The sequence below is a fragment of the Eschrichtius robustus genome, chromosome 4, assembly GCF_028021215.1.
Source record: "Eschrichtius robustus isolate mEscRob2 chromosome 4, mEscRob2.pri, whole genome shotgun sequence".
NCBI lineage: Eukaryota > Metazoa > Chordata > Mammalia > Artiodactyla > Eschrichtiidae > Eschrichtius > Eschrichtius robustus.
Window position 1 is genome coordinate 122744437 of NC_090827.1, and position 25044 is coordinate 122769480.

Here is a 25044-nt window from a genome sequence, read left to right on the forward strand (position 1 = left end):
CATACAAGTAGCTCACTGACATCATTTTTTTTTCTTAATATATACATAGAGTTCTTATTTTCTTAGCAGCAGAAGAACAGAATGCCTACTTCAATGTTTAAGGCTGTTTTAATGGTTTGTATAAAACTTATCGAGGCCTTTAGGTGCTGACAAATATCAGGCCAATTAAGGAAGTTCTTTCTTGTATTTTTGGTACAAAATTCTAAATTTAGTGCTTGATTCCAGTTGGAAAGTCCAGTTAGGGAGTGTTTATTAGTTAAGATTAATGTTTTAGTAGAAATTTTGCCTTCGTATCACTATATGACTAGAGCCCAGAATATAAGTGAACATAGAAGAGATTACCAAAAAAAAAAAAAAAAATTAAAACTCTTCAAAAGTGAATCAGCATTTTTATATCTGTATTTTTAGCTTGTTAGGTGAGCATTATGTTGCTGTAAATTATTGGAATAAGAGTCCAATCCAAAAGATACAATCACAATTGTTTCAAAAACTGCTATTTCATACAGTATATTTCCATTGATCTGGGCCTTCCTTAACAAAATGAAGCCCACTCTGCCACCCATCCCTACCCTTTTAAAATATTTTCTTTGGAAATGGTTTCTGTGATTTTCCCAATAAGTGCGGAGGTTGCAGGCCAAAGTGGGAGACGGAGTACAGCCTAGTGGGTGGAGCCAGACCGCCCGGCTGTGAACCCGTCTCTAAGGATGACCAGCTAGCTGTAGGACTGTTTGCGAGTTACTAATCCTCTCTGTGCCTGAGGTTCTTCAGCTGCAAAACAGGCCCCGTTACAAACCGTATTTTGTAAAATGGAGGGTTAAGTGAGTCAATGTTCATAAAGTCCATCTCAGGCCCAGGATAGGCTCTCAATAACTGTTAGCTAACTGTTAGTTCTCTCTGGATTCTCCCTTAGAAAACCACAACAGTTTTGGGGTTTTTTTTCCTTTAATTATCTCCTTTAATAAAATTTTAAATCTCCAGCTTTAAAGGCATGCTTTGTGATGTAAATCTGAAAAGACAAGTTCTCTGTTATGTATGAAGAGACTTGCCTTCTCAGCATTCTGTGAAGAAGTATTTTCACTGCTAAGGATAGGTGAGTGCTGCCATTATAAATTAGGGTTATCCAGGACGGTATGAACACTTGAACTTTGGATGTTACTTCCTACAGCGGAATACAGTTGATCTTCATTATTGCAAATTCACCTACTCATTAAAATTTATTTCTCACCCCCAAATCTAAACACACAGTGCTTCCATGGTCATTCATGGTCATTCCCAGAGTGGTGTTTAATTTGAGTTGCGCGCTGCTTGCATTCCAGGCTGAGGTCAAACAAGGCAACGCTCTGCCTTGTTATTTCAACTCTCAAACTGTAAAAAAAAGTGTCCTTTTTTCAGTCTACTTAGTGTCACATTTTCTGCATTTTTGTGTTTTTTGTTGGTGATTTCACTGTTTAAAATGGCCCCCAGTGCTGAAATGCTGTCTAGCGTTCCTAAGTACAAGGCTGTGCTGTGTCTTACCGAGAAAGCCATGTGTCAGATAAGCTTCATTCAGGCCTGAGTTATGGTGCTGTTGGCTGAGAGTTTAATGTTAATGAATCAACGATACGTTAAATAAGGTGTCTTTAAACAGAAACACATAAAACAAGCATTGCTTGGTTGACAAAAATATGACCAGGGGCTTGCAGGAACCTAACCCTGTATTTCCTCTAGGAGCAATGGTTCAGAATTTGCTAATTTAGTGTTTCCAGCAACTTTATAGAACATAACTAGTCAAGTAATGAGAATCAACTGTACCTCCTACAAAGAATGTGGATCAGAGGTAGACAGTACTAATCCATCCCTGCAAAGAAAGAGCCTTCTGGAGTATAATCCATACTTCATACCAGTTGCTTAGGTGAGTGATTACCTTTCTTCTTGAGAAATGTGATCTGACTTTGCTTAGTTTAAAATAAATTCCTGCAAAAATAAATACTTGCATTATCCCAAAGTACTTAAAATTATTGATGATCTTTTTTTTTAACTGTGGACTCTGCAAAGGGCTTTTTTTTAGTCTTATTACAGTGAGACAATGGACCTATGTCCCCTGGAATATGGGGACTTTTCATCTGAACCTGATGCTATATAGTGCAGGAGAAACACATGAAAACCAACACTCCCAGATCTCCCAAACCTGCTTTTCTTCAGGTCCTAAGTACAGGAGGAAAAACAGAATTTGGAGCCACACTGACTTTTCATATGTTCAGGTGATACCTTCCAGCAGCCCTGTGCTGAGTCAACCTACAGGTCTGCGTAAGAAAGTACAAAAAGCACAGCCTGCATCACCATTAGTATGCTATTTCATCCATTGACTTCATCTGCTTGTCTATACATCCAAATGGCACCTCTGACCTGCTTCTCCGCCTTGACAATACAAATTGCTGGGTGTGGCTTAGTCAAGCGTGAGAATGAACACAAACAGGGAAACGTGAACTTGGGCTGTCAAGGCTCAGGAGGAGGCTGTCATGGATGCAGGCAAAACGTGATCCCAGCAGACCAATCTGTTCTCTGAGTACTAGTCCCAGGACGGCAACAACTACTCCAGATTCCATTAATGCCCCTAATGATACCCTCCACCAGTCATTTTCTCATCCTACAGCATGCACATCTGAAACATTTCAAAAGACTCCTGACCATGATCTAAACCTTTATAAGACGTAGGCATCTTGGCTGATGGAGTAAACTGCCTTTAGAAAAATGGGATTTTAAAAAATATTTTCAGTAAAAAGGAACAATGGCTCATACCATAATTCTATTTTGTTCTGCAATGGATGTATCTTTTGATTATAGAAAATGTTTCCCTTTAAAAAAGAAAAAAAAAACTCTTATACTTGATGAGAATGGATTCATCACCTGATTTCTAGATCTGCAGGAGGCCATCATAATTTAATTTACCCTGTTATTAAATAGTCCATGACTGCAGTCTACCAAAACAACTTGCTGAACTGTAAAAAAATTTCTTGGTTAACTAGTTGGTCCTTCTGCAAGATGCTTTGGCGAAAGAATAGGGTGAAATGACATTACTTTCAATGCAAACTAAAAATAGAATCCATCTCAAATATCGGGATATAAAGCCATTCAACCATTTTAAGTACATATCTTAATGACGAACGCTGTTACTTCTGAACGTAAATCAAAAAAAAATACCAGACGGTATCTCTTTTTGCCTGTGGCCCTAGTGAATCGGATTGGACTCACTGAGTATTTTCTATTGACCTTAGGTTCTCTCTTGCACTGAGCTGGATATTACTAGTGTCAACACATATTCACCAGACTGTATCTGCTTTCCCTCTGTTAGACCTGTTAGTCATGGATGCAAGATCCACAGGTATAGAATATATTTAAAGCACAGGAAACTGTCACGTAATATACCATGATCTTTACCTGTATTTTTACTCTCACCCTAGAGTTGCTACATCTCAGCATCTAAATCAATCCCAAGAAATTAATGCAATGAATGAACATAATTATTTCTACAGAGTGCAATTAACCCCTAGGATACTTGTTGTCTATTAACCAAACATTCCTATCTCTTCTTCATACTTTCTAATGTGATCTTATGGACTGTATAATCTAGGAATGTGTAAATTCCACATATTTTATCATTTCTGCTCACACTGTAAGTAAAATTTATAATTAAGAAACTAAAAAGACAAACAATCATTGTTGGGCTCACAACATGATTTGGGACATAAAAGTATATAATGTTCTTGTCCATAAAACGGGGATGAAAATTCCTAGCTCACAGTGTTGCAGTGAGGGGACCATGAGACAATGTGAATGTACTGGGTAAAATGTTCAATATTGACACATTAACATCAATGATAATAACATACCTAAAACTTATATAGCACATAGCATTAGTGAATACTTCACACACATTAATTCATTTAATCAAGGCAACAACTCTATCAGGTCAGTATTATTTTCCACATTTTACAGATAAGGAAACTAAGGTTTAAAAAAAGATATGTAACCTCCCCATGGTTACAGATCTAGTAAGTGACTGAATGAGGATTCAAACCTAGGCAGAATGTGGCCCTAGTGTCACTATATCATCCCTCGGTATGATATCACTAGCACGTGTTATGCGATCCAACAGAGACAATAATGGCTACTTATTCCAAAGTAGTGCCATGCTTTGGAAGGTTAGGTAAGATCTGCATTGAGTTTATGTACCGAGTTACTGAAGACGAATGATACATTCTGATATCAGTGATCCCAGCACTTTGTCAATGTTGGGTCGAGTTTTAGTACTCTCACGTCATGCAATGTGTAGAACAGTTCTTTCTTAATCATTTCTTGGGACTTTGTTTAGGAATTATTCCTCCACTGCCATTAGAAGGTTAGTATTTCCAGCTCTATCATCCTTAGAGACTAAGGAGTAATTCCCACAATAATTTGTGTTTAACATCAAAAGTACCAAAATGAATTTTCAGACTTAAATCTTTTCTGTCTTCTTAGAGTGTATGTTCTTGTACTACTAGCACAGTGGAGGGTAAGCTAGCCAACCCAATTCTTTCCCTTGCTAACAGGAAGCTTAACCTGATATTGCTTGGAGGGCAATGCACACAGCCCTGAAAGACAGGGTATAAGCATCTCAGGGCAATCAGTCTCTTTGTCAGCAGTCTAAGGGTTAGAAAAGCAATTCCACTCCTCTTTGTCAGTGAATGGTCCAAAAGTGAGGCATGTGACCCAGGCCTGACTGATGAGATGAACTTACAGCAATAATAGAAGTAAATCCTTTTATAAACTTATTAAGAGCAAGTTGGCTTGGAGGTATCTTCTTGACAAAGAAGATAACTAAAAGGAGGCTTCTTTGCTGCTGTCCCTTCCCTTCTGCTTGGGAAGTTGCAGTGAGGATAGATGTTTGATGAAATGGCAGACATCTTGGAACTACCAAGAAAATACTGCTGATACATTAAGGATGGCAAGACAAAAACTCAGATAGAACTTGGAACATCGATGACATTATTAAACCACTGAATGACTACAGAGGCTTCCAATCAGATTTATTCTTACATGAAATAGTTAAATGTTTTATGTTTTAAGCCACAGTTAATTATAATCTGTTACTTGCAGTTAAAAGCATCTTAACATAGTTCCTTGATTGGCGGGTTTGTTCTGCACAGCAAACTGATGAGTTATTACCCAAAGAAGACATAATCCATGAAGAAAATGATCTGATATTTATTGCACTTTTATTCTACTGGTCAAACTTAAAACCATTTTAGTGCTGTTATTCAGTGTATTCTTTTGCTCTCTTTTTTTTTTTAATTAATTAATTTTATTTTTATTTATTTTTTGGCTGTGTTGGGTCTTCGTTTCTCTGCGAGGGCTTACTATAATTGCGGCAAGTGGGGGCCACTCTTCATTGCGGTGCGCGGGCCTCTCGCTATCGCGGCCTCTCTTGTTGCGGAGCACAGGCTCCAGACGCGCAGGCTCAGTAATTGTGGCTCACGGGCCTAGTTGCTCCGCGGCATGTGGGATCTTCCCAGACCAGGGCTCGAACCCGTGTCCCCTGCATTGGCAGGCAGATTCTCAACCACCGCGCCACCAGGGATGCCCTGCTCTTTTAAAGCTACTAGTTTTCTTTTTCCTTCTAAGAATGATAGAAAATATGTTGATTGAAAAGAATGACATATGTCTCCTCAAGTTTTCCAATGTCAGCTAGAACATTACATTAAAGAAACATAGTTCTGCTTACAATTTGGTGAAGGAAGTATTTAAGAACAGGGAAAAATGTTCCATTCCATATTAAGAAAAAAAGTCAGGTTACAGAAAAATACGGTATGAACTCTATGAAAATATTTTTGTTAAAAACATAGAGATGGATAGATGGAAAGAAAGATGTTTAAAAAGATATACACCAAAATGTTAATGTTTATCTCAGGGTAACATTTGCTTTCTTATTTTTGCTTATTTGTGTTTCCTAAATTTTCTACAATATGTAACTTAAAGTTACTTGCATCAGGCCTATCCACTGAATGAAGAAACTACAAGTGATAGGAGTTTATTCCTTTAAAAAATGTGTCTGTGACAGTACACATCTTTGCTTTATCAAGATGAATCCTAATACTTCTCTACATAAGAAAAGTCTTAAGAAAAAAGTAACGATTTTATGTATATCTCCTAATTCTAGGCCTCCGGGTGCATACAATTTGATGAAAAACAATACATACATAAATTTCAGAAACTAGGGTGGAAATATTAAATATTTAAACTCAGCTGAACTCATGAGAAAACAAGAGTATTGCTTTTCATTTCACATGAAAAAAACAATTTAAGCCAACTACTGAAGACAATTGGCAAGCTATTGACGGTCTGGCCCAAGATCAATGAAAACACAATTTATAGCAATACTTCGGAAAACTACTACATTCCAAATGTCCTAGACTTTGCATATAAACAAGACATTTGGAGCTGTTATATTGTAACTACCTTAGGAAAACAGTTTAAATCTATTAGAGCATATCCAGATAGGACAGATTGTAAACATAAAAGAGACTACGTATTCTTCCCACTAAGTAAAATTTAATCCTGAAAGGGGTATCCAATTGCACCAATTTTTGTTAGAATCTGTATTCCACTGTGAGACAGTAGGACAAGCATAATTCACCAGCTTGAGTCCCTATACCCTGGTCCCTTCAGCGTTGCTGGGACAAAAAGAGCCTCTGGACACCAAATACTTTTCGGGGAAGAAACAATCTCCACAGAAAGTTTAGTCTGATGATGCAATAGATCTCTGAGGCCAAACTTTTTGTTCCTTAGCCACGATTAATTCTCTTATAATGGTAGAGTCGTTTTTTTGTTTTTTTTTTAGTTTATTCTATGTAGTTTTCTATTGTGAGTGTGTTACTCTCTCTATATAATAATGAAAGTTCAAAAAACCAGCTGTTTTGCCTTACTTATCCACATAAAATACCCCCAATCCAAGCCTACACAGCAGTTACAGGATGTTGACTACTTCTTGCTTTTCTCAACAGAACTAAAGGAGGGACTGGCATCAACATTTGCCCAATTTTTAAAAAATCCCAATAATTAATACTTATTTTTAAAATTATTATAATATTCATATTATATGGCATTGAAATGGAAGGCTATTTTCAAAATAAAGTGTAAATACATATCAAGAGTTTAAAGTATGTGAAAATTTGCTTGAATGTTTAAAAATTTATCAGAAGTTTATAATGTGAAAATTCCTGTTTTAATGTTTTAAAATGTCAGATACAATCATATAGCCCTCACTCTCTACCAGTCAGAAATGTATATATGTATTTAGAGATTGTGCTAGTCAGAATGTTTCATACTTGGTAAATTGTAATTTTAGTATTAGGCTCATAAATGTGTTGTTCTAGAATATGAAACAATGTATAATTTCTTATGCTTTATTTTAGGGTAGTTTTCAAATTAAAAAAAAAATAAATTTCTGTAATAGGAAAAAAACTTCCCTTAAAAAAGTTACCTGGAAAGAGATAAATGTACCTTTTTTCTGATGTTACAGAAGAAAGTCATAAATATTTAGCAGATTAAATTTTTAAATTTACTTCAAGAAATATTATTTTTGAGGAAATAGTATTTTTAACACTCTTTTAGAAAAATTGAGTCTAATATACCTAATATTTTTCTTATATTTACTATTTTCTATTTTGCTCCTTTAGGATATTTCTAACCTACTGCTTATTTTCTTGCATCCAGAAAGAATACTTATTTAAGTTGTCCGGAGCGTAAGGGCAGAACTTTTTCTAAATTTATAGGAAGGTTAAAACCAAAAGATCATCATTAAATCAATTACAGAGATTTTTAAAAACTATATCCCATATGATTTGGACCCATTCTCCTCCACCCTCCCTTTCCCGGCTCCTGGGCCCTTCTGTTTGCTGGCTGAGACAATGCTTCCTAGACACAGCTAACTGTAAAAACAAAATACTACTTCTCATGTTCTCACACTACAATCCCTTGTCTCTCTCTTCTCTCTAAGAGTAAGTCCAGAAGAAGCAAGAGTTCAAAGCAATGCCCAGAACTGATAAGATCTCTGCAAAGCAGTCCTGTGAAAAAGCTCTGTCACTGGGGTCCCAACAAGATCCCTGGGACTTCCTACCAGACTAGACACACCAGGTTCTCTGGCTCCACAAGGCCTGGCTTCTGGACTAGACTGGCCCTTTATTGCAGAGAGTAACAAATTCCTTCCAGCTCCTCTAAATCAGGCATTCGATGCCTCGACCTCCCAGGCATTCAGCAGTGCTGGAGTATTTGTTAATGATGTATCCCAGGTACATGTGCAGCATCTGTTTCCAGGTGCCAGAGGTCCCTGAGCCGATTATCCGATTCATTTTTTGCTCTCTAGAGACAGGTTTATGTTTAATCTTTTATTGCTATTAGATTAGGTGACTATTGTCTCTGGGGAACCTTTGCCCTATTAGATACATTCCTGAAACCCAGACATAAAAGTTGTCATGTTCAAGTGAAATGAATGTCTGTTATCACCCTTCCTTAAAGAAGCCGGAACCTTTCCCACTAAAAAAATAATCAAACTGTATAATTTAGAATTGGAGAAAGACAGGGAAGTTTTTGTGACATCAACAGTATGACTAATCTCTACCTTAATCTAAGAAAGTGGATTCATTTGAAATAAGAATGTGCAGTTCCCTGTTCTCACAGAATGCCTTTGTGTTTAACTATGTTGCTTAATGTTTATTAAAATGTGCATTGGTGTTTTACAAAAATGCTTATTACCTTATATCAGATAATATACCATTATAAAATGAAGCTGATCTTTTACTATGAAGACAGTAAGTACACTATAGTTAATGCAAAAAGTGAAAAAATATGACCATATGCAAAATCCCACCACCTACACATACCCAGAATGTAATACAAAAAGATTATGGAAAACTGGAAGAGCAATAAGAGAAATAACAACCATCATTTTATACAACTAATTTTTACCATTTTGGTACCACTATTATTTTCTTCCTGACTTTTTTTTCCTTGTGCATACAATCCCACCTTCCCCCCCACTTTAGGCAAGCTTTTCACTTCTTTCTGATTGGGGTGGTTGGTTCGGCTCCCTAGAAAAGGACTAATAATCCCAACAATTAAAATGGATTCACTAAAAATTAGTCATGCTAAATGAATATCTTTCCTCTTAAAAAGAAAATTAGATGAAAAAAAGAAGTCTTTTTATTATTGTTTCAAGAAGGCACTAGACAGTCTCCCATAATTCACTTAAGGACCATATAAAGAGGTACTGGATAATAAAGCAGATACACATCCGAGAGTAAAGAAACAGCCTTGTGTATTCATTCATATCTGCATTCATCTAGTCAACACACAGTGAGGGCAACTATAGCCAAATTCTGTGATAGGCACTGATTTCAAAGATAGAAGTGAGAATACTAATCTATTTATGAGCCAAGTGCCAGCAAACCACAAAGAAAGGACAACAGATTTTGGTGGGTGGGGAAGAGAAAGGTTTCGTACTTGAATAGGCCTGGGAGGAGGGCTATTTCAATAGGTAATACTAGGAAGATAATCTGGAGCTGGGATTTTGAATGGCTTTTCAAATCAGTCAAAAGAATTCCAATTTGTCCTATAGACAAGGGGAAACCACTGAAGGTTTTTACCACGGGAGGGACACGAAGGGATCTGTGACTTAGAGAATGCTGAACGCAGGGCAGGAGCTGGAGGTTGGAAAGTGAGCGAGGAGACAAAAAGTAGTGCTGGGGGCCTGAAGGAGGCCAGTGGCAATGGAAATGAACCGAGAGAAAGGAAACTGAGGGCCAGATCACAAAGGACTTGGTGTGAATTAGAGGTAAGGAGGGAGAGAAGGGTGCTGGGCAGAGTGACGGCCTGGTCCCATGTAGCTAGCTGATAAAGGAGGTGGAACAGACTAGAAGAGGGAGAGGTGTCCAGTTTGTGAAATCAATGATCTGAGAAGACAGACGCAAAGAATGTGAGATGAAATCAGCACCACCACAGCGGCGCTCCTTGTTAAGGCAAGGATCAGCTGGGAAGATCTTTTCCAGTACCTGGACCCCTCCATGGACCCGTTAATTCTGAATCTCAGAGATGAAGCCTGTACACGTGTATTCTGAGGAAAAACAAACTCTCCACGTGAGTCTGGCCCAAATACCTGGTTAAGGATCGAGGACACGGAGCGTGGTTCTCAAACTTTTTTCTACCCCAAACTACCCTCTTGTCAGTAGAAAACGAACCCAGTAATTACAAAGAAGTGGAGAAGAACCAAGTACCAACCAAAGCAGTATAATCACAAACAATATCAGCCATCACAAAATACAGGTTCCAAAAAAGTATTTCTGCAAATATGAATGCAGGAACAGTAAATGAAAACCAACTACAACTCAAGACAACCCCACTGGTTCAGGGCTAACAGAGAGTTCTTAAAATTTCCAGAATATCCCATACAATAGGAGCTTTGTATTGTCCCAAAGCACCACGTTGTGGACTTTTTAGTAGAATACTAAATTAGGACTCCCCCCTCCCTCACTGTACTTTCTAATACAGACTTGCTCATTTTAACGTAGAAGTGCCAAATTTTAGTAAGCTTCCATACATTTCTCAGGAGTTTCCTAGTAGGTAATATTTAATTATTCAAACGTATAGGAGTTCTACTTTTTTATTTTTCAGAAGTATCCATGTGGATTACCAGTGAACTGCAGATGATATTCTAAAAAAGAACGCCTAGAGTGGAGATAGTCATTTTCAAATGCATACAAGACACTCATGCAGAAGTGAGAACAAATTACAGCTAGAGTCAGGACTAAGTACTAATGGACGACCCATGGAGGGTCATAACTTTCAGGTCAATATGTAGAACAGTCTTCAAATAATCAGAGACACCCCAAGTAGAATGAGCTTCTACTTCTTGAGCTTCTTGAGGAAGTCCTCAGGTTCTGACAGTTGATGACCAAGTCAAGAATAAGGAATTGCTTTGCCCAATCAGGAGACTAGTCCTAATGACCACAACACACACAGAAATGCTATCAGCTATGACCTTCTCCGCAGTCAAGAAAAGATAGTTTAAGACACTTGACAGCCTACCCGTGTCTCTCCTTCTCACCCCAAAAGCAAAGTAAAAATGAACAATGATGTGAGGCAGAATGTTAATCTTCATTTTTTTTTTTCCTGTTGACTAGACTCTACCTTCTGAATGTTGAGATATTCTCAGTTCAGAACAACCAGAAACAATGTAGGATGAGTACAGCTGAGTCTTTTAAATGTATCGAGGTGGAATGTAGACTGCTTTTTGGAGCTACCAATCAATGAAACCATGGATAAAAATGTTATGTCATCGGGCTTCCCTGGTGGCGCAGTGGTTGAGAATCTGCCTGCCAATGCAGGGGACACGGGTTCGAGCTCTGGTCTGGGAAGATCCCACATGCTGCGGAGCAACTAGGCCCATGAGCCACAACTACTGAGCCTGCGCGTCTGGAGCCAATGCTCCCAACAAGAGAGGCCGCGATAGTGAGAGGCCCGTGCACCGCGATGAAGAGTGGCCCCCGCTTGCCGCAACTAGAGAAAGCCCTCACAAAGAAACGAGGACCCAACACAGCCAAAAATAATAAAAAATAAATAAATTTTTTTAAAAAAGTTATGTCGTTTATTTCAGATTTGTTGTGCATTACTCAATAAAGAGATAAACCTATCTTAGCAAGTCATGAAATATTTATTGAAACTAGCCAATCCTCAACTTATTTATTCTATCTCTATTAAAAAATTAATTTACTTCAACTTACAAAGAAAAAAAATTAAATGTGTGAGGCAGTACATAGTTTTTCAAACATCTTTTAGGTGAATGTCAGCAAAAAAGTTTGAAGAACACTCCTTTAACCTAGAAAATTCAATTAAGGATCACAGTGTTCCTTGACCTCTTAATCTTCTCTTACTTTTATAGTCAGTACCAAGTGCTGCACTCCTTCGTGGGGACATTTTTCACAAGGACGTAAGTTTCCACCTCCAAGATTTCCTGCCTACCAGACAATAAAAGAAAGCAAACATAACTGCTCTGACAAACGAATGCTTCAGCAAAAAAGAAAGACAAAAAAACCAAAAAACCAAACCTGCTTGATTTCCTGGACCATTGGATCATTCTCCAAGTCAAACCTGCTAGTGTGGGGCTTCCCTGGTGGCGCAGTGGTTGAGAGTCTGCCTGCCAATGCAGGGGACACGGGTTCGAGCCCTGGTCCGGGAAGATCCCGCATGCCGCGGAGCAAATGGGCCCGTGAGCCACAATTACTGAGCCTGCGCGTCTGGAGCCTGTGCTCCGCAACAAGAGAGGCCGCGATAATGAGAGGCCCGCGCACGGCGATGAAGAGTGGCCCCCACTTGCGGCAGCTGGAGAAAGCCCTCGCACAGAAACGAAGACCCAACACAGCCATAAATAAATAAATTAATTAATTAAAATTAAAAAAAAAAACTGCTAGTGTTAAAACCACAAATTCCAAGTATCTACAACACTAGGTCTTAAAGGGGAATCACTCTACAGTTGATAGGGGCCCGGTGGGTCAGGCCATATATGAGTTAAGCATTATTAATAATAGGTTAGTTATAAAACACCTCTAGTAGCACAGCAAACTTTACCTGTGCTCTCATCACGAAGAGGGGTGCGAGCTGCCCACTGCAGTGCCACCTCCAGGCCTAGAAGGACAGCTGTTGGTTTGTATCCCCAGGAGTACCCAGGTAAGATTTGAAACTGGCCCCCTTACACTGACTGGAAGGCAGGACGAGACCAAAGAAAAAGGCAGCCACTCCAGATTGGTAGGTGGCAGGTGACAAGCAAGCGGACTTCCTAATGAAGCTTGTCTTGGGTGGCCGCAAGACAAGTAAATCTTTGCACCCGCCCGCCGGAACTAAGAGTTTATATGCTGTCCTTAAGGAGGTTCAGCCCTGCGTACCACCCAGACGGTCTCAACAACACATTACCCTCTCAAGGCTGCATCACTGAAATGGCTCTGGCTGTGGCAATGGTGGGCAAAACTTATATTCCAAGGGCAGGGGAGGGGGTGAGGAGCCTGAATCGCCCAGGTCTGGCTCTCCGGTCAACTGGGGGCCAACGTCCTCTTGATGACCTCCTCCAACAATGTCCAGAGGACTATTTCTAATAGCAAAATATTAGAAACTTAACATGTTCAACCTAACATGTAAGGGAGTGGTTATCTAAATTAAGACCAAACAATACAATATGAAGTAGCCACTGAAAATTATACTTATGGAGAGGTTTTAGTGACATGAAGAACATTTATAATGTAAAGAGGAAACAAAGCAACATATAAAGTTGTAATGAGACAGTAGGCGAATGAAAGTGCCCAGTGCAGTCCCTGGCACATAATAAGAGAACTCAACCTGTCGTCGACATCCACTGAATGATCTAAAGTATATAAAAATCTTGGAAATAAAGCTGAAGGAAATGTGGCAAAATAACAGTGGTTGCCGCTGGATAAGAATTAAAGGTGTTTTTTTTCCTGCATATTATTTAATGTTTTCATTTCTTTTTTTCTATAGTAAATATTTACTTTAAAATCAGGAAAAGGATTTAAAACTAATAAACAAAACAATGTTCTCTTTAATTCTTCACACTGTAGGAGCTGACCTTTAAGAATAAGGACATCGGGGCTTCCCTGGTGGCGCAGTGGTTGAGAATCTGCCTGCCAATGCAGGGGACATGGGTTCGAGCCCTGGTCTGGGAAGATCCCACATGCCACGGAGCAATTGGTCCCGTGAGCCACAATTACTGAGCCTGCGCGTCTGGAGCCTGTGCTCCGCAACAAGAGAGGCCGCGATGGTGAGAGGCCCGCGCACCGCGATGAAGAGTGGTCCCCACTTGCCGCAACTAGAGAAAGCCCTCGCACAGAAACGAAGACTCAACACAGTCATAAATAAATAAATAAATAAATAAATAAAAGAACGTGAATTTCTAAAAAAAAAAAAAAAAAAGAATAAGGACATCTCCAACCCATATGTTTGTGTGTGTGTGGGGGGGGGGGGGTAATATATAGATTTAATTTTATTTATTTATTTATTTATTTATTTATTTCCCCCCTGTCAACAGGTGTTGGCTATTTACCAGTAGCTACTAAAACCTGCCTGAAGGAAAGCCTGGCTACAGGCAGTACCAGGTGGAAACAGAAGCTCCTAGGGTTTAGAACCAAGCTGAGTGGGCAGTGCTCACAGCGTAGAGAAGCAGACAAAGTATGCTTTGTAAGACATGTTCCAAACCTGTATGTCATGGTTTGTTTGAGATAAAATTGGAATATTTTATGATAGAAGCATTATTAAAGGTGACATGGCTTTCTACAATCGTAAAAGTATTGATAGTAATACTTATAATAATTCTTAATGATTAAAGTATTTATATCTGCACAGTACGATGCTCATTATAACATTAATAGTGCTTTTTGTAGTTATTCTTGCCTTAAGTGTTCAGGATCCACTTAGCGAAAAACAGAATATAGACACTGTGAGATACTAGACTAAAACCACATGTTTACAGTACTGCCAATTTTCCAAGTGCATTATTTTATTGATTGAATATTTATTCTCATACGAATAGGGGGATGCTAGGGGCCTGGGTGACCAAGCCTTAGTCAAGGCTGAAGCCCATTTTCTCCTTTTTTTGTCCCTACATACAAATTCCAACTTGTTTAACCATATTGTGCCTCATTTCCTATTGTGTAAAATCAAAAAGATAATACATCAAAGGGTGGCTGGGAGGATTTAACCGTTAACATATAGAAAACACTTTAAAAGAATGCCTGCAATCAGTAAACAACTATGTATCAACTATTAGTATCATTACTCCAGAATGAAGAAAATCTACCTTCCTTTCTAAGATCTTGAAATTAAATCTATGTCAAAAAGTCATAAAATTGAGAGGAAACTGCAAACTTGATATTTAGAATAACTTTTTATTGAGTTTCCTACCCTCTTATTGTAATGATAACCACTGCTAGACCAGCTTTTAAATGCTTAAGGCACCCTTAGACTTCAAGAGAAGTCTCACACATTAAAAACAAAAGCTTCAGGATTAAACCTTTTCATCAGGCCTTTTTATTTTTTTCCCCATTGAGCCTCCTGAAACAAGATCATGAAATTCTCAACTTCAAAGAGTTCAATTCCACTGAACCCACTTCACCTGAAAAAGTCAATTACCCCAGTTGGAGTGGGCCTAGCATCTTAAAAACCTTTACATTGTATTAACACCACCTTTATAAATAGAAGGAGACAGGCAATTGGGCCTAAAAGACAGGAAAACTTGAGGGTTTCACCTACTATTACCCATACTGAAGATTTTTTTAAAAATTATTAATAATTGGGGTAAATCCAAGTACTAAATGTTCAAATTTTGCAGTTTTAAGACACTTACTAAAATAGCATTATTTAACTAGTTAAAAAAATTGACAAAATAGTCAAATTAGGATGTATTTTTAGAAAAGTACATTTGGCTCAGGAAGAGGCTTTTTTTTTTTTTGGCCACACTGTGCGTCTTGTGGGATCTTAGTTCCCCAACCAGGGACTGAACCCAGGCCCACAGCAGTGAAAGTGCCGAGTCCTAACCACTGGATCACCAAGGAATTCCAAGGAAGATGCTTTTCTAATAGCAGGAAACACACACAAAATGGTCTTTAATGGGGTATCTGTTTTCATTTTTTAAAAAAGTCACTTTAACATACTTATGTATATACACATGTTTGTGTGTACATATATAAACAAACTTTTCTAAGCAAATGTCTATACTCTCCTAACAAAGATAAATGATAAACATGCATTTCATTCATCTTGTCAGTCTTCTTCAAAGAATGATCTTGTGTACTGCCCATTAAGTATTAACAAACAATCAATTCAAAAATTCAGCCTCGGGACTTCCCTGGTGGTGCAGTGGTTAAGAATCCACCTGCCAATGCAGGGGACACGGGTTCGATCCCTGGTCCAGGAAGATCCCACATGCTGCAGAGCAACTAAGCCCATGTGCCACAACTACCGAGCCTGTGCTCTAGAGCCCGCGAGCCACAACTACTGAGCCCGTGCGCGCCACAACTACTGAAGCCCGCGTGCCTAGAGCCCATGCTCTGCAACAACAGAAGCCACCACAATGAGAAGCCCGCGCACTGCAGTGAAGAGTAGCCCCCGCTGGCCGCAACTAGAGAAAGCCTGTGCGCAGCAATGAAGACCCAACGCAGTCAAAAATATAAATAAATAAATTTATTTTTAAAAAAAATTCAGCCTCAGAATTCAAAGGATCATTAAAAAAACAAAACAAAACAAAAAAGTCCCAGGATGGGTGTTAAAAAAATTAAGGGTTGAGGGACTTCCCTGGTGGCACATGGTTAGGAATTCACCTGCCAATGCAGGGGACATGGGTTCGATCCCTGGTCCGGGAAGATCCCACATGCTGCAGAGCAACTAAGCTCGTGCACCACAACTTCTGAGCCTGTGCTCCAGAGCCCACGCGCCACAACTACTGAAGCCCGCGTGCTCTAGGGCCTGTGCTCCGCAACAAGAGAAGCCACTGCAATGAGAAGGCCGCACACCGCAACGAAGAGTAGCCCCGGCTTGCCGCAACTAGAGAAAGCCCACGCACAGCAACGAAGACACAACACAGCCATAAATAAATAAACTAATTTAAAAAATAAAATTAAATTAAGGGTTGAGCTAAAACATCTGAAATTTATCTTTAAGAAAATGAAGTTATATAATATACATACATATATATATATACTATATTATATATATATTATACTTTAAAATATGTGATCACAGATTTGGTTAAAAACAGTAGGGGTCCCCCTCCCCAAAATACATTATGTCAATGATATTTTCCTTATCATATTACAATTAGAAACCCAAAAAAAGCTTTAGAAAGAAAAAAACTAAAATATGAAATCCCAAAGGAAAGAGAATTAACTCATTAGAAAACTGTATGAGTATCTGTCCAGCAAAACTGCTTCTAAATCAGCATGTCTAATTATTTATCTCAGCAAAGGTAAGTGTAAATCTTTTTCATTTGTACATTATTTTGAGCAGACAGGCTTAAAGTTAAATTTTAGAAAGTTCATAGTGGGTGAATGACTAAACAAAAGGGTTCCTAAAAATACCTGTCATTCCAATATACTAAGAAAAATAACCTTGAAACTAAAAATCATGAGTTCTCAGTACAGAAATGAATCATGATAAAATTATAAGCTTGAACTTAGATGACTTACCAGGATCTGTGCTTTGGGATGATTTTTGCTCAATGAACTTAAAATTACAAATCCATTCTTGACTCTAGGGCAATCTTTTTTTTTAAAAGGATTAATCTACCTCTAAAATAAAATTATTGCAAGTCAAATATAATTAAGGATGCTGTCGTTATGAAATTCTCTGAGTAACTATGCCAACTTTACGAATCTGTACCTGCCTGTATACACACACAATCAGAACACAAATAAAGGAATGAAGTTATGAGCTTTCAATAAAGCCTTGTTATATTTTCAGTAAAGCTTTATTTCCAATACAGCTTTCAATAAGGCCATGTTATAGTTTCATTCAGATTTCCTTAGGTTATCAATAGGAATAATATCTGTGGTATAGGTTAACTTTTCTAAGGTAAACTTTCCCAGATAAATGCCTGTGCTCTTCTAACAAAGATAAATGGAAAGTAAGTGGAGCAGACAGATTTGAAGCTAAGAATAAAGGTACAGAGCAAAGGCAGATTGTGTGGACTGTTGTCTGATTCCTGTTAATAAAGGCAGCTCAGCTCACCTGTATCCAGACATGAAAAATTAAGTGAATCATGGCAACAATTTTTAGATAACTCATCTCAGAAAATATTGGACCTGAAATATCCAGATCATTGAACCAAAGATGAATTTTTGATTTGCTGTACTACTTCATTTTATTTTGTTGGCTTAAGACAGGCTAGACGGTTATTTTATGCTCTCCTAAGTATTTTTAAGTCTCCATCCTTCTCAAAACTTTCCTGCTGACTAGATAGATTCTCCCTAGAAGGAAATATGCAAAACAACTCTTAGATCTGGAGTGGACTGACTTTGGAGTTAAATTCCAATGTGATCCTGACACTTTTAGAATTATTATCATCTAACATTAAAAGCACCAAGGGGCCTTCTTTAGACCACAAAATTTAACTTCCAATTTAACAAAAGGCCTACGTAAACATTTTACCACCATACGCATAATATTTATTACTAATGCAAATATAGAGATGGATAATCATAAAATAATTTTGCATTATCCCTGGAAATCCTAAAAAAAAAATCAAAGACTGCATGAATATACATCGTTTTTTTAAAGCTACATAAAAGTTCAGATTAAAGTTCCTTCACAACATTTCATTATTTTCTAGGATCATAACAGATTCCAATTTTCCTCTGTATACTTTTTCTCAGTGTTCTCATTCTTAACCTAGTACATATTAGGCAACATCTCAGTGCTTTCTAAAGTTTATTGAATGAAATGTTAAGTTCCTCATACTTAGGATTTTCAATCTTAAGGCTAATATGAACTGTGATTCTCCAAAATAAGTGGCAAGCAACACACTATGTACAATGTGGACACAGTAGTTTCCTAGACAGCTGACCAAATTTGTATTTGCTGTAGTGTCATTGATTAAATGAGACACTGTGGCCTTTTCTGTCTCACGACCACAGATTGTACTGTTTTCCAGCCACTTTTCTTACAAAAGCATACAACAGGTCACAAGGAGGATTTTAAAGATCAATGCAAAGCAACTGTCACTACAGGAAGAACAACAGCCTGCATTCTAAAGTTTGATAGACATTATGATGCTATATTTTGAGTAAAAATCTAACACAGGCTTATAATACTTGTATGTTTTTTCATACTGAAATCGTACGTTACTTTCCAAACCTCACATATAAGAAGGAACACAAAGATGTACAATTCCTTTTACTGATAAATAGTGTTTCTTTTACTATTTTTCCTTAGTAAAAACCAAATTGTGGATAAAGTTTCCTTAGCCAGACAGTATTTACTTCTAAAAATTCCTACACTATCTTATAGACCCCAAATACAGAACTCAAAATATAAAAACAATAAAACCCTTATAACCATTACCACGGGTGGAGGGGAGAAAGTCAGAAAAATATACAAAGCTGGATGTGGAGGATGCCAGAGGGGAGCGGGGGAGGGTTTCGTGAGGTTCTAGACAAGCCCTGTGATGACGTCACCTCACATACATAATGTTACAGCAGTCAGCACAGGCCTCCTGCTTTCCTATTGGTGGACACCGTGTCAGCCGACATCAGAAGATAATCATCATTGGCCAGACAATTACAACTGGAGCAACTAGCATCCACCGCTGCTAGCACAGGCCTGACAGGCTGCTGAAAGAGAAGGCAGAGCCCAGCTGCCCTTCTCACTCAATGAATTTTATGTCACCTTACCAATCACTAGGCGATTTTGCTCTCTTGATGGCAGCCCTTATAAATTAAGTCAGCTATTCGTGAAAATAACAGGTAAAGGCCAGACATCTCATAAAAGAACAAAATGCCTCTATTTTCAATGCCATAAAATCACAAGGGCTTTTCTGTGTAAAATCAGAACTCAAAAATGCTGTTGAGCTAAAAGCAGGCATTTTCCTCTACCTCATGCAAAACACTTTCATTTACCAGATAATATTACCCAGGATATTTTTAACTTGACATATAGTTTCAAGATGAAGCTCAGGATGATTCTCCAAGGCATAACATTTATTACTTTGCATTTCCATAGCTTTTCTAATCTATTACATGTGAAACCACCTGCTAGAAGACTAAAACAGTCTATAGTATTTATCCCTTGCCTAGAACAATGAATACAGGGTTAATCATTGTTTAAGCAGCAATTAACTTGATAAACTTCTCTCAGTTGAACCCTTTAGTTTATAAAAACACCACTCCAAAAATGGGTCCCCTTACACTAATATGTAATAAGGTAATGAATGTGGATTATAGGATAAGTTTAATAAAGGCCTTCAAACAATATTCAAAAGGTATAGTTCAGACAGCATACTGACAAAACAGCACTCCTGGCCTTCCTCACAATTCTTCAAAAGACAGTAAGTGTAACTTATTTTTGAGAGAGAAGTTATAATTCTCTAAACTTAGTTTTGACATAGCCTCTAAATTGAGGCTATGTCTAAGGGATTTTTAAGGACCACTCAAAGTGTTTTGTCAAAAAATAGAGTAGAAACTTCACAACATTGTGTTTTTCCTCTAGAAGCTATTCAAGTCATTTTTAGTTAATGAGTCTGGGAAAGGTAAGACCTTGTGTTTCCTAAACTTCCCCTGCCCCCAAGAGGGTGTAAGCCGTGGTTATGGAGTTCCTTCTCCTGTTAACAAGGGAAATGAAAAGGAAATCTTCATTTTCTTATACACCTGGTTCAAGACTTTTTGGCTGTTGAGGTTTTGGGGGGAGGCTTATAAAACTGGGACCCAAGGATATTGGGAGAAATGCATACACCCTGGGATAAAAGAAGAAAGCAAGACACTTAAGGTCAAAGAGAGAAAAAGTCAGGAAGGGGAAACCCTAGTGTGTGACTATGACATAGTATTCAAAACGCAAGGGGAGGCCAAGTATGTTAAGCTTCGAGTATTAACAGGTAGTGCTGGCAATAAAACGGACACCCATCATCATTTTAACCCACTACACAACCCTTTTCCCCAGCATCTGCCATGTACAATGCACTCTTCGAGGTGCTCCGCATAATCAAGATTGGAATGAGACAAGAACCAATGCCCTGAAGAGATGATGGTCTAATAGGAGGCACAGACACACATGCAGATATTTAAGCATATGAAGAAAAGCCAGGAAAGACACTGCCAGATGAAAGGTACAGATAAAGAGCTGGGAGGAAAGAGTGGCAGGAGCCCAACGAGCGAAGATTAATTGGCTCACTTTTGCCATTTTCAGACCCCAGAGGCCTAGGCCCTGTCCGGTTCAGTGTTTACTTGTTGAGCGAGCGGAGAAAAGAGGCGGGAAATGGTACCTGGAGGTGGAGGAGCCACAGACAGTGGCCTCAGAGAAAAGGCAACAAGTGAATAAGAGACAGTATCCACCGCGGAGGGGCACTGGCCCCCAGTGAACCCAAGCTGCCGGCGCGAGGGGAGGCCGGCTCCAGAGGCAGGTTCAACAAGGGTGCAGCAAGCTAGAGACGGGGCAGACGTTAGAAACCACAGAGCGTGCAGGGCCAACGGGGGAGGAAGATGGGCTGAGCTGTGTGGCAAGCGAACGCGCGACAAACAGCTGCAGAGAAGACCAGAGCCTTCGGCTGGCTCGCCGTGCCGCCCGCCACCCCGGGCCACCGCCCCCACCCTGCCTTCAGCGCCACTCCCTTCACGGGAGGAGGAAGTGCCGCTGGAGAAGGTTCCCTTGGTGGCGCCCTAGGGGGCTTGGCCTCCCGGAGCGCCGAGGCCTTAAATGCCTAAACTCCTACTGGATCGAGCCTCCCGGTGCACAGCCGTCTTCCGGACCCACCCTCGGCGCTTTCGGCCTCGGCGGCCCAGGGGGCGCCCCGGCACCGCGCCCCGTGTGCCGCCGCACTTCCCGGCTTCCCGAGCGGATCGCGTTCCCCTCCTGGCTTCCGGCAGCGGCCCTCCGGCCCCCGCGCCCTCGGAAGCCCCCAACCACGCCGCAGCGAGTGTGAGCGCGCAGAGCCGGTCGCGCCCGCCCCAACAGGCCGGGCCCAGTCGGCACGCACGGCGCAGGGGGCGGGCCCGGCCGGGCTGCGGCCGCAAATGGCCCGCCGGTCCCGGGCGGGCCGGCCGGGAGGGAGGAGGCGGGAGCGGCGGCCGAACCTCCCGAGACTAGTCGCGACTCCTGGGGGCCGGAGAAAAAGACGTTGAACCCCCGTCCCCCGGTTCCGGTGCACGGCACCCCCTATTGCACCGCTCCCCCGCCCCGGCCCCCCGGCGCGCCGGCGTCTCTGGTTTCCCATTGATGAGAGATGGGGGAGGGAAGGCAGGTCACGACACGCGGAAGGCACGCGGCGGGCGGGATCCCCCAGATCCCAGGAGGGAGCCCCCTCGGCCGGACCCTCTCATTCAGCACCTGGGAGGCTGCCGGCCGCTGCCCGGCTTGGGGGTGCGCCGGCTTGCTCTTTACTGATCGCCAGACCTGGGGTTAAGAGGAGTAAGAGAATGTCTGCCACAGCAGCTCGATCTACAGGGAAGAAGCGAGATGAGCACACACACCCTCCCCCTGTTAAATATTGCAAGGTGACACAGGATCGCTCCCCACACAGGGATTTTCAAAAGGACTGGCGGAGGGACACAGTGAACAAGAAAGATGCTTTCCCGGGTTAGAAGTTTGTCTGGGGAAGAGCCCCGAAGGACTCTGCGGACCCAGAGGTTTTTAATCCGTGTCTTAACTCCAGTCAGCAGCTTCCCACTGAATTAGAATTGTGTCCAAAAGGCGTTTCCGTAAAACAAACTTAATAATGGCGTGGCTCTACTCGCTCGGGTTCATTCATTTTTATTACTGTTTTCATTGTCCCCTCCTCCCCCACTCCCCGCCTCCGTCTCTTTATGAAACCGGAAAGGGATCCGCGTGGGGAAAGGGGTCCAGGAAAGGAGGAATCCGGCCGGGGAGCAGCAAAGAGGAAGACAGTGAAGTAGCAGAGCTGCAAGGAGAAAGGAAGGGCAGGAAGGATGGGAAGAGGGCGAGGACCAGAGAGCTGAGGACGGCGGGCCGGAGAGGGTTAAAGGGAGCAGGCGACTGGGTCCTCCCTCCACTGCCTTTCACACTCTGCTTGCGGGAGGCCAAGCAAGAAAACCCAAATCTAGAGGAAAACAAGGAGTAGCACAGGTAGGGACTGTGGCATCTCTCCCGCCTTCCCTGTAGCACAGACATCTACTCTATGTACACATATATGGTCTATGTTATATAATCTATGTTAAAGATGCATGTGTAGCCACGGTTCACCCAGGGGCACCCACAGACTCACGCGCTTCATGCAGCCCCAATGTCTCCTGCACCCGGGAGACCCGGGAACTCAGCGATCCGCTCACTGCTGGTCGCGGTTCCTCGCTCGATTCACGCCCCAGAAAGGGAGTACCGACATTAAGGCACACCGGGAAGACGCGCAGGGCTCCCGGGGACAGTATCACGCGAAAGCATCACCTACCAGTTTTCCTGCATCCACTGGATGGCTTCATTCTCGTTGAACTGCTTTTCGAATTCATATTCTTGTAAAGTCAACACTGACATGTTCATTGGGGCTGATCTTCGGAGTCGCTACGTGTTCTCTACGCAAAATAAAATAATCTGTAAAGCGCTTGATTTCGAGTGCTCGCCTGTCTGCTTCCCCCACCCACCCCCCTAGGTCTTCCCCTCGCCGCTCGGTCTCCGGCAATCGGTCTCCCCCAGCCTCTCTCAGCTACAGTCGGGGTTGAGCATTGCCTGTGCCTCTGCTCCCAGCTCCTCGCTCTGGGACTCTCCTCCTCCGGGCGTCCGCATCCACAGTAGGAGGAAACGAATGCCTTGCGGTCTTAGTGCCCGCACGTTTGTCCATCACCCTTTTTACTTGTCTACGGGGAAATCTCCTCCCCCTCGTGCGATCTGACAAATTAACCCTTTGCGAGGGAGACTGAGAGAAAGAGAGACCTCTCTAGCCCTGGGGGGCAGTTTTGTTTCCGTGAAGGTGACCAGGGGAGTAGAGGACGGGCTCGGAGAGGGAGGAAGTGGCCTCGAGGTCATTCACAACCCCCCAGTCCCGACCTCGTGGGCCGCCTAGCCTGGCTTTTGAATGAAGTTTCCGAGAACCGAGTGCAGCCCCAAGGCGAGCTTGGCGAGTAGGTGATAAATAGTAAAACCTGCCAGCTCTCTCGCAAGAACTCCAGACAAATTTGCGCTGAAATCCCACGTGAAAGGAACGCACTTCCTACCTCTTGGCCCCCGCCGCACCCTCCAGGTCACTCACCTCCGAGCTCCGGCTTTGACTTACTTTAACCTGGGGCCCGGCCCGCAGAGCTCCCCAGTCAGCTGCTGGCTGGGGATGCTGAGGACGAGGGTGGCGTAAAGTCGAGAGTGACTAGTAGCCAGAAGAGGGAGGGAGGTTAGGTGGAGGGTTTGGGTACGGGAAAGGGTAAAGTTAATGAACTGAGACAAAGGGGGGAAGGAAGTTAGCAGTTGGGAGAACTGGACCAACTGGTCCAATGCAAAAACTATTTGTATGCGTGAGAAATTCGCTTTATTTATTGTACGGTGGTAGATGCAACAGAATCACGTTTGAGGAGAGGGCTAAATGTAATGTTGACCTCTACTGATCCCCCAGTCTCACAGCAGTGTTTTAACCTCTGCTTCCATATACACCCATCTTTCTTTTCTCAGAGGGAAAAGTATTTTTTACTCTGTCCATCCCTCCTCCACTCATTCCTCACAAGTTAGGAAAAATGAAATGAGACATGGAGGCATCTGATAATATAATCTATGCATGTAATTGTAAGCTTAAAACATAATAAGGAACCTATGCTTTAAAAATTAGGTGGACATTAGGGCCAGGAAGAAAATTCTCTTTCTCTCTCTGTACCTCCCCACCTCCAAGGCAGTCCAAAGACAGGATATTTTCATTTAAAGTCAGGTTCCTGGAACCACTGAAAAGTGGGAACTGCGAGAAACATCTCTGTAAATGAGGAGGGTATAATAAAAAGTTAAAGAGTTTTAAAAATCCAGTACAACTATATATATAGCGTATATATATGTATGTATATATATATATACATATATATATAATCAGCAAATTAATTTATAAGTTGATGCTCCCAAACATTCCATGTACAGACTTTCCTCAACTCTCCATCTAAGGGTGTCATTCTAGAGACTTCCGCAGTACAAGTCTGAGTGAATTTGAAGGTAAAGCCTAGACCAAAAGACTTGGCAGGCTTTAGGTGGAAGGTGGGTGTGACCTGATGAGAGATAAGGATTTTAGCACAGTACCTGGACCTGTGAGTAATCAATAAATATTTGTAAAGTTAAGTGATTAAGTAAGTGAAA

General features: G+C 41.1%; 1 protein-coding gene across 2 annotated transcripts in view; it reads right to left on the reverse strand.

Moving 5' to 3' along the window:
* The window catches only part of ELOVL6 (ELOVL fatty acid elongase 6), a 137288-nt gene extending 113231 nt beyond the window's left edge, over nt 1-24057 (reverse strand). Inside the window, exons 1-2 of one of the 2 annotated variants that reach the window (XM_068543307.1) lie at nt 23972-24057; nt 23177-23297 (exon numbers count right to left, since the gene is read on the reverse strand). In XM_068543307.1, coding sequence (XP_068399408.1) covers nt 23177-23265 — 89 coding nt within the window. In that variant the 5' untranslated portion in view covers nt 23266-23297; nt 23972-24057. Of the gene's footprint in view, nt 1-23176; nt 23298-23451; nt 23561-23971 lie in introns of those variants that run through there. The other variant, XM_068543306.1, reaches the window with a different exon arrangement.
* Between the last annotated feature and the right edge of the window lie 987 nt (nt 24058-25044).